At 40.9% G+C, this 10,636-nt stretch overlaps 1 protein-coding gene and 1 long non-coding RNA gene across 7 annotated transcripts; both read left to right on the top strand.

Moving 5' to 3' along the window:
* Positions 1-1,565: 1,565 nt before the first annotated feature.
* Positions 1,566-5,391, top strand: LOC123093868 (uncharacterized). 2 transcript variants are annotated; one of them, XR_006445623.1, is made up of 3 exons: positions 2,342-3,817; positions 4,543-5,047; positions 5,167-5,391. It is a non-coding gene; the product is annotated as an uncharacterized lncRNA (long non-coding RNA). The 2 variants fall into 2 exon arrangements; XR_006445622.1 differs by lacking the exon at positions 5,167-5,391 and having other exon boundaries at positions 1,566-3,817; positions 4,543-5,139.
* Positions 5,392-5,978: 587 nt separating this feature from the next.
* On the top strand, positions 5,979-9,893 carry LOC123093867 (uncharacterized). 5 transcript variants are annotated; one of them, XR_006445621.1, is made up of 4 exons: positions 5,979-6,262; positions 6,726-6,766; positions 6,866-6,980; positions 9,299-9,893. XR_006445621.1 is itself a non-coding variant. In XM_044515930.1 (4 exons), exons 1-4 carry the CDS (start codon positions 6,089-6,091, stop codon positions 9,477-9,479), a joined length of 393 nt encoding a protein of 130 aa, XP_044371865.1. In that variant the 5' UTR covers positions 5,979-6,088; the 3' UTR covers positions 9,480-9,893. The 5 variants fall into 5 exon arrangements, 1 of the variants encoding a protein (XP_044371865.1); XR_006445619.1 differs by having other exon boundaries at positions 9,098-9,893; XR_006445620.1 differs by adding an exon at positions 9,098-9,198 and having other exon boundaries at positions 5,979-6,766.
* The last annotated feature ends 743 nt before the right edge of the window (positions 9,894-10,636 follow it).

The raw sequence follows: 10,636 nt of genomic DNA, 5'->3' as shown, positions 1-10,636 counted from the left end.
GGAAGTGGCCTGACCAACGCCCCGTGAAGCCCCTGTGCCTGTCCACAGCCGGGAATCGGGCACGCCGAAGGGGAAAGAAAGAGAAAGAGGCAGGTTTCTTCGTGAGTGTTTCTTTGCCCATAGCTGACCAGCTCGCAGACTTCTCCAGCACGGTGTTCCGTGCAAAGATGGCGTCGTGAGAGCAGACGTGGCACTTGTTGCTGAGCCTGGACCAGCGACAGGAATGCCACATGGCCATTTTGGCACTGTAAAATAAACATAAAACAAGCTGTGATGATGCAAGGGCTTTCAAAAACTTTGCCTCTTTTCTTTTTTTTGCAAATTGCCTCTTTTTCTTTTGAAACGGAGAAAAAAAATACTTTGCCTCTTATATACCACTAGTAAGCGTGCACGTGCAACACACGTCTTCATTAACACATACATTTGTACTTTACATTTCAAACATGCAAGGCAGAAAATAAATCACAATATAACATTACAATTCAATGACATAACATAGTAATTCAAAACTTAGAAAAATCATGTAACATTACTAAAATTACATAATCAACTAATAAGGTTCCAAAGTAACATGAGAGGTAAATGATATGACAAAATAATATCACATGAATTTCGATTTTATTAATTCATTTTTTATATCTTTAACTCAAATGTCCAATTCCCCAATACATCTAGCAAGACCTAAGTCTGGTTCATCTAAGCAGAGCAAAACTTCCTCAATAAAACATGCACCACCACCAAATATCTCATGGGTGTCTTCTCCAAGGCCCCACAATCTTGACGGGACACTTGAATATGTTGCTGATTTCCTTGAAAGAAAACGCATGTTTCTTTATGAAAGGCCATCATGGCTAGCTTTATTGATGAAACGACAAGGATACATCTTCTACGAGTTTACTCACCAGACAATCTGGAGGCTCGTCAGTCTAACTAATAGACACTTTATTACAGTAACTATAATTAGCTAGCACATGTGCCGCTTGATTTGCATAACGTAAACAATGCTTAAAATTGACTTTCCCAATCATCCTTGAAAGAAGACACACGTCTTGATGCACAAGGCAAGATTCACTGGACAGACATCCAAGGTCCAGCCTACTTGAACACATTTTCCAACTTGGAAGTAGGCGGTAAAATCAAGAAAATACGAAGGTCATCCTTTTAGGAATTGGAGGTCCTCCACAAGGATTTCAATGTTTCTCTCCTCATTATTTTCGCCACTTGGGTATCATAAAAAGTGAAAAACCTTACATAAGTGTTAGTGTTATATAATCCTATTCAAGTGTTAGTATAATAAAATATTTTTTGATGACCCTTAACACTTCCAGAAACACTCACTGCCAAACATAAGAGTGTTCAGATGTCTTAACAAAAACTTGTAAAACTGGATAAACAAATTCATGGCATCAATATCAAAATTAACAACAAAAATAATGCTGAAGAAAATGTAAGCACAATTAAAATTGAACTAAACTTGACGTAATTCAAAATCAGAACCTTTATATGGCTGGCAATGAATCATCCTATATAGCAAAATATGAGTGTCGAACAAAATATCTCTCATTAGGTACTTCATGAAATTTAACATCCAGAAACCACAAGTTGCATGATTATGAAATTTTGATATGTTCAATAATAAGCACTGATAAAAATCTTATTAGTTTTATAAAACTTTCAAAATAATTGTGATTGAATACTTTTTAACCCCTTGTGACTTTATCAAACTATCACACCCACATAGTCAAATTGTACACACTTGATAAAAAAACAATTGGACAAAGTACAATGCTAAATACTACTTCCGTAAAGAAATATAAGAGCGTTTAAATCATTAAAGTAGTAATATAAACACTCTTATATTTCTTTACCGAGGGAGTACAAACTAAGAGCATCTTCAATAGCTTCTCTATACGGATGTCTATACTCGTTTTCCACGACGTGAGCTCAAAACAGGCGTCCAACAGCTTGTCTATATGGTCGTCCAAATATACACATCCTCTATATCGACCTCGACAATGTCCACGCCTGGACAATGTGAAGGCGTTGTCTAAACTCAGCTGCAGTCATGATTTCTTCCTTTCCCCAGCGACGGCCCACCTGTCATGGTCCCTGTATATAGACATTCTAATGCAAAACTGGACGTGTATATGCGGGAATCTTTTTAGACCATTGTCTATATGAATATATAGACATCCAAATATGCACATGCTATTGGAGATGCTCTAAGTGACAAAAAGTCTATTGATAAAAAAATGAATTGGACAACACCGACGCTAAAAAACAAACTCAAAAAAGAAAAGAAACGAAAAAGGCTCAAAAAAGGACACACCTGACTCTCCCTCATAGTTCTCCTCACATCGTCACCTACCTTCCCCACCCTTATCCATTCACTATCTCCCCACTACTCTCCATGGCACAAGCCCAGAGCTCTCTACCTCCTCGGGCCGCCCCTCCTCTTCGTCCCCACCGCCGGCGCGAGGACTCGCACTCTCCCCACTCTTCTCAGCCCCTCCTCGTCGAATCAGTCGCCGAAGTGCCCGAGGATCCGCTCGAGCTCGGCATGGTCGTTGGGTGCGGGGCGAAGGCCGACGCAGAGGCGCGGGACTCGTCTCCATCAGATCGGCGGGCGTGGAAATCATGCGTCGCAACCTCCGCGCCCGGTGCCTTCCTCTCCATCTCGCCCGTCGGCGGCTCGCACAACCCTTTGCTGTGCCCTGCCCTGCCCAGATACGGCAGCAGTGCCGCGGTGGCTGGTCCCCTCCAAGTGCAAGCCGGCGCCATTAGAAAATCCATTCCCCACTTCAGCTTTCATATCTGCTTATTTCTGATTTGAGTTACTCCCCATTACCCACTTCTGCTAATCCCTAATTGCTATCCATTCCTGTATAGTACATATGTAGCTCAGTACTCTAGGTTTAAGCATGAGAGTCATTTTAGAATAGGGGAGAAAAATTAGAAGTTGGGGTGATCCTATTTTGGTCTGCCTAATCTTGGAGTAAGTTGTTCGATTAGACTTTCTTAACTTAGTTGCAGCAACTGTTATGAGTGGGGATTCTAGTTAGTTAATATTCTTCAGGCAACCATGCTACGATAAAGCTGATTGATTGGTGGATTAGAATTCTAGGTGGCTAGGGGGGATAGGGACCAAGACAGATGAGGTTGATTTGGCTTGATCCTGCCAAAGAAATTTACTTCTATTTTGAAAAATGAACACATGTTCTTAGATGTGCAGGGTTAAGTTTACAAATGCGAGGTTTATAGAAAATCAAAGAGGATCAAGAGAAGCATAGTACGATAATACAATAGGATAAGCATGTATGACTGTAGGATAATACAGTTTGAAGAATGATGATGGTATGGTTCTCATATAGAGGACGATGGTTGGCTCAAAGAGTTTATCACCTCAAAAATTTCCTTTCTTGGAATAACTTGCCTTATTAGAAGTCCATAAACATCTCTGGCATCTTCAGTACTACTTACGGCAGCTGCACAAGTGTTATTCATGATATAGCACAACCTTTTAGATATATTTCTTGTTGTCCCGGACCCCCTGTTAAAACAGAAGTGCTTTTGCAGGCTTACAAGAAATGTATTTTGAAGACCATCTAACTATCTAAGAGTCATGGAATTCGTTCCATCCTATATTTTTGGGACTCTGGAATAAACACAAAGATGGGAATGGGGATGCATACCTGCCTGCCATACACATTGACAGGTTTTCAATACTCATCCCGAAGCTTTTCAGCGTTGTACAAAAGAAGTAATTGACAGGTTTACTTCATGATAGTCTTGGGTTTGGTTTGGCCAAAATGATCAGGTACTTACTCACATAATTTGTGAATATTCCAGTTATTTGTTGAATGCATCAGTTGGACTACTGTGATACATCAAAGCTTCTCTGTAACTGAAACGACATAATTTTGGAGGACTATCCTGTTTCCAAATCCTAGCTCCGCCATTGATTCTACCTGAATTTACTTTAGTAGATCTTCTCTTGTAAAATCCAAAGTGTTTCCGAGCCTATATGTTTGGTTTCATATTTTTGTTTATCATGCAATACTTATCCCGCAGCCATCTAATATGCAAATTTGATAATAGAAGATGACCTCATTTATGTACAGAAAAATGCATATTCTTGGACTGGGTTTTCTTCCACACTCTCTTGGATCGGGTTACAAATAGATCATACTGACTGGGTTTTATTCATTCAGTCATATAGATTCGAATAATATACTGTTAAAACAATATGATGGAGGGCTCCAGCATGAAGTTTTTGTTAAAATTCATGTTGAAGTTACAGGAGGTAGATCTATTATGGTTTGCACAAAAATGATGCATTGATCAGCACATTGTTGTAAATATGCAAATTTGAGAGTGAAGAACATTGTTATAAGGATGCAAATTTGACAGGGATTAGGGAAGCAAATGAAGAACACACATATATGTTAAATAGAATTTTGTGTAAAATCAGGAATTGGTCGGCCCCATCAAGTTAACCCAATTGAATATCCTGTAAAATCATACCATGTTCCTTTGGTGCAGGCAAGTGCGTTGCCTGAGGAGTTCGTCGGCGCCTACATCGTCGGCCGCGGAAGGGGGCGATGGCCAAAACTGGCTGGGCGGCGACGGCGCAACAGTGGCTTGCGGCGCCGATGTCTCACTGCAGTGTGCGTTTGAACAGCGACATCGAAGAAAGACACTGAGATTAACTGGGATGGAACTGTTCGCACCTGCGTTCGCGAGAAGCTCTTCGGCGCGGTCGTCGTCCGCTGTGCATGGCTGCGATGGCGCAGGACAGCCTCTGCGGCTGCGACGTACTTCCGGGTGGGCAAGGGCAGGAAGATCCATCTGATTCCCGTAAGTTTAGCCACTTGTTGTTAGGCGGACGTGTTTAATTGCCGTTAATTATGGCTAATTTTCCGTAGTTTAGCCATTTTGTTGTTAGGACGTGAACAGAATTGGTGGAACCGTTTCAATCTTGTGCGAGCGTGGGTCCGGCACAGTTTTCGTCCGCCAAGTTCTCTTGTTTAATAGTAGTGTAGAAAAGGTAGTCTTCTGTACAGCATTGTCCATTCCATTCAAGAGACCAATCCAAATGGATCTGCACCTTAAATATATTTGAAGTTTTGAACTGATTTACTAAGTGTGTTGATTATTCCCTTGCAGCTTCGGTTCGTGCCTTAAATACACGCCAAATCATTAGATGGATCCCATGGCTGACAGTACATATATACTAGCAATGCCCGCGCGGCGACACGCTGCGCCCTGCCGATACGTCATGGTTGTAAATGTCGTCCTTGTTACATGCTATATATTTTACTTTGAAGAGAAGTATATGAATAAGATTGTGATCATAAAAAAGAAAGGCATGCACAGAAGCAAACTGAAAATGATACATTTATCGTCACTATGCTTGGTGCATATTAAGGAACATGGAGCACATCTTGATACATTTCTACTAAGACCAAACACGGTAAATCGGCAACTTGAGGAGGATATATTATTACTAGTAAGCATGCACGTGCAACGCACGTCTCTCAAATATAACACATGTTTTTAAAAATCTATTTACTCCTGAAGTTGATTTTTTATCGAATTGATTTTTATTTAGTTCCCCCACCCAAATAGGGTATCATGGGCCTAACGGTTTAAGCATGAGAGTGCAATGTACGATTCACACACACAACAATTTTTTAAATCGACAAACCATGAAAATATGTGACTGAATATTTTTTTGGGGGATTTTATGACATTCCAAAAATAATTTTTCATGCGCGGAGAACGTGCTCCTGGGAGCCCAAATGGATATCCTATATTTTCTATAGCTTCATACTATACTGTATTATTCAGTAAAGAATATCCAAAATCTTAATAATTTGAATTAAAATTTAACTTCCAATGGGTTCTTTATATTATTCACAACCTAAAGCACTCCTTGACTGACTTGATAAAAAAATGACACCCGTCGGAGGCTCCTCCTCCCGCGGGACAAGACGCAGAATCGGAGCAAGCGCCGAGGAGCGCCGGCTAGGACGCCGTGCTCCGATGGGTTGGGCGTGTTGCGAGCCTCACCGTGGCCAAGTACCACATGCTCCAGAGTGGATGGTCGATGCCCTCCCCACCTGGCCACCTCACGCGTGACTGGTATTTCGTCATCCCGCCTCTGCTCGATTCGGCTCCGTCCGATGGCGGTGCTTGCGCCTTGACGCCGCGCCTCGCACGATGGCCGCCAGAAGCCTATGCCTTGGCCGCTTTAGCTATTGTGCGTAAGCGTGATCTAATAATCAGAAATGTTTTGATGTAATCCATTGCTCATGCAATTCTATAGTCTGTGGAAACTGCTCTTTTACACTGGTACAATTGCAGTCTTAAGTTGGAACTTATTTGTAGTTTATTCAGTGACTACATAATATCTCTATATAATGCCATACCAATAAGGCATATTTGATTAGTCTTGCTTGGTCTGAACATTCTTAAATGTAATTCAGGATGCTCTAGCTAATCTTTTTTCTCATTTCTGACAAGATGCATTGTTGTTTATCTGAACAACAGTTTCGTGGCATGAAAAAGAACATATATATAACAATGCATTCCATGGGGCTGCAGTACTGGAAAATTTCCTGATCGTTGAGGCAACCAACATGGATTTGCATAGCTTCTGTAACTCAAATGAATGCTATGTAAATAATATTTTTTTCGTCTAACTATTATCAAAATGCATGCAGGTTTAGCTCTGACAGAATCAAGTCAATCAACTATGGGACAGGTACAGTATGCAGTTATGGTTCTAGTGTTTTAGCTACAGTGCAGGTACATCTTCCTTGCTTAGTCTAATTGTGATTGTCAAATGTTCCTTGATTGCTAGATTTTTGTGTACACTTCTTGTGCATATGTGAAGGGAAGCAAGCTTGGATTCACTGGATGATGTATACACACCAAGTGCACCTCGCTTTCATAATAGCAAGCAACCTCATATTGAGGTACGTTCTCTTCGCTTGCAGCCTTTTTAAGAGTTTGGTTTTTCCAGTTAGTCTCTTCTGATGGTGATGTCTCAGAAAATCGCTTTCTCCGGTGGTTGATAATTTTAGCTCTATATGCTTGTGTTGCAAACAGCACAAGCAACTGGGCAACCATTTGTTTCATAAACTCAAACCATTGAACTTAAAAACATCACCTTCCGCAGCTGGTGTGTATCGTAGTTGAGTGACAGCAGATTGCCCAGTGGGCTTCTCCGCAGTGTGAAAATCTGTCAGAAAGAATTGATCATAGATATGATTATACTTGTGACTGCTACATCATAAAGAACAGAAAAAATGGACATACCAGGTGATATGGCCACGGGTGTCTTAGATGGAGTGCGCTTTCAATTTAGAAAGGAGATGTAGCTTTGTTATTATCCTTTGCCTCGTGTCTTCTTTTTAATATCTCGTGTCCTTCTTTTAATTCTTTTGGATCTGCTTTTTGACCTGTCTCCAAGAAAATCTTCAGGATCTATAAGGTCCAAGTAGGTAAGAGTTGGTGATATATTTATTTACCCTGGGTAAATAGCAAATCAAGTAAATAAGAAAGTCTTGTACATCTCATTTTGGAAATTTGAGAAATGATCAAGAGGTGAAGTCCACTTTGATTTTTACCTTGTGCAGACTTAGGTTTGTTGTAGGTCCTTGTAGTCATGGTTTTCTTTAAAAAAAATCATACATCATCGAACCATGCTGAACTCACGTGTACAGAGTATGCTGTCATCATCTTACATAGCATCTTCTATAAATCATACACAAAATTTCGGAATCTGAACTACACAACTTTGAAACAAACTGAAAAGTTATCAGCATCTGCACTAAACATTGGTAAGTTAGCTTTAGGAGAAACATACTCAAAGAATATCTGAGTCGGCCGTTATTCATCTTGACAGTAAGGCACGATAGTCATTAAATTCGTATTACGATTCTTCGTGCCAACACTACAACCTACAACAGTAAATCATATATATAACTATGTCCGAAACTTGACATCATACAATGTGGAAGAAGGAATTAAATTGCCAAAAATATATACATACCTTACTCTTTAACTGCGTTTACTCGATTGCTGAGTCTGATGAATTGCTACATAAATAGCCCAAATGATTGCCTGGCCATATGTAATGTTGGTAAACATACAATGTAAGTACCAGAATTCGATCAGAATAAAACTTCGGCAAACCAACATTTAGTTATTTAAACAAAAGTTCACCTTATTGAGTACAGAAGTGGCACTTGGATTAAGCATTTGAAAAACATTAATGCATGGTACCCAATACCAATTGGCAGGCCAACATATAAGAACAAATTTTGCTTAATTGTATTTCAGATATATAGAGAAGCATGTACTGATTTTTATTTGCACAAAATGATTAGTCGTAGATTGTCATAGAGATTTTGTAGTCATTTCATTCAAATGGCTTAAAACTAACATAAAAATGTGGCAATCCATTGGCACAAATAGACTTCATACAGTACTCTCAAGTCTACAATACAATACCAATTGGCAAGCCAACATTCAGAGAAGCATCTACTGAACTTAGGTTGTAGAAATTCAGAGAAGCATGTTCTGGATTTAGCAAGTAGAAATTCAGAGAAGCATGAGTGGAGGAGCCGATTCTACCGTTTCGTGTATGCTGTCTACCTTTTCCTATTATCAGTTGGGATGTCACTTTTTCTGTCTTCCATGCTCAGGGTCTTTTGATATAGAACTTGTTGACTATCTGACTTCCATGCTACAAAAGATAGGCATCTCCTAAATTATGTTTGCTAATTCTTTCATTTAGCCAAGTTGGATGTCAATCCTCCCAATTATGTGCTTATATAATAACAGAACATATTAGAGAATAGAGATATGTTCAGTGACATGCATTCTGTTTCATGCAAAGCACATAAACTCTATATTATAGGCCATTGCATTTTGTTTACTCGGTATATTAAGAAATAGGAGTACAATTGTAGTCATGTTTTTTATGTTACTCTTTGTATTTATGAATTTTGACCCAAATCTGCCACGAGGTGAACTTTGACTGATGTCCATCATTTTGGTCAATATTATTTTGTTGTCTCAAGCGCAGATTCTTCTAATTACGGTACTCCTAATAATTGAATATGTGGGGAGAGTCAGTGTTCCATGAAACCAGATTGCTTTCCTTGCTACAGAGTATGAGCCACCTAGGTTTGTTTCCCGTCAGCTAACTTCCTACACCAAGCCGGCGGCTTGATGTTGAGGTAAAGTCTTAAAGAAAATTCTGATCGAAGTTTGTACCTGATCAAAGTTTGCTGGCTTGGTGGCGAGGGCGTCAACATGGCGACGGCGGCAGCCCGCGCTCGCATCCGTTGGTCAGCAGAGGAGAGCAGCAGGCGGCCACGGCGCCCCGCGCTCATGTCCGTGGGCCAGCAGAGGTGAAGCCGACGGTGGCGCCGGAGACTCTCGCTCGCATCCATGGGGCAGTGTAGGAGAGGCAAGTGGCGACGGCGGTCTGTGCTCGCGTCATTGGGGCAGTAGAGGAGCGGACGGCGGCGACTGAGTCCCGTGTTTGCGTCTTTGGGGTAGCAGAAGAGGAGCGGACAAGGGACAACGGCAGCGTCGATCCGCGCTCACGTCCATAGGGCAGCAGACAACAGAGGAGGAGCGGCGGGCGGTGGCGGCGATCTGCGCACGCGTCTGTGGGGTAGCAGAGAGACGACGTGTTGTGAGGGCAGAGAGAAAATTACGGGATAGAAACCCCCTATCCCGTTAATTGAGGACCAACCGGTGCGTCGGGCAGTCTGCTTGGCAGAACATTTAATCTGGGACGTTCATGTGCGTAGCAGACCCTTGATGTAATATGGACTGTTAGATGCTATTTAGTTGGATTGATCTAACGCCTCTGATAATCCTGTGTACACTTTGTGGTGTGTCTCTAGGGGAATTCATGTTTGCTCTTTTAATAGTAGTATAGATTAATAGTAGTATAGATTAGCATGAATGCTACATCTTATAAAATGGAAAATACACGTTAACACCTCTGTAGTAAACTAAAAGCATTACATTTATTTGTAGCTTCGGTCATTAGTGCAGCCTCCTACAGGATTGGTGCCTGTGATGAAGTGATATATAGCTTTTGCATATTGTTGCATGCGATCTAAATTGCAAGAGATAATGGATCTCAAGTTTGTCGAGGATGGATATGTATTGGTATGATGTCGAAGAAATTGTTGCATATCATTGCTAGGAGCTTGTCCTGTCTTGTGAATTCATTTTGTTGAGCGGTTATCTGCCGACGTGTCATGATGAATTTCCAGTGTTATGCATACCTTCTCTTGCATTGAAAACATGTTTCTCTTTGCAACTTCAAATGCATGATAGTCATGATCACTGATAATGATGTTATAGTGAGCACAAAAGTATTCCAACGCTGCTCGGGCAACAATGTCCTTTGTTATTTCTAGAGTGTTTCATCTGGCTGACCTATGAATGTACCCTTTTTTTTAAATTGCCTGGCTGCCTTGGCAGATCAATCAAAACACATGCTTTTGTTGTAGTGCGGGATCGGTTCCAGTGACTGTATCCATGAATTTTCAGTTTGGCAGGCAGACTGGCTTCAAGAAGGAAGCGTCGTGATATGTAGACC

Source organism: Triticum aestivum, chromosome 4B (assembly GCF_018294505.1).
Source record: "Triticum aestivum cultivar Chinese Spring chromosome 4B, IWGSC CS RefSeq v2.1, whole genome shotgun sequence".
Lineage (NCBI taxonomy): Eukaryota > Viridiplantae > Streptophyta > Magnoliopsida > Poales > Poaceae > Triticum > Triticum aestivum.
The sequence above is the reverse complement of the archived record's forward strand: the minus strand, read 5'-3'. Positions and strand labels throughout refer to the sequence as shown.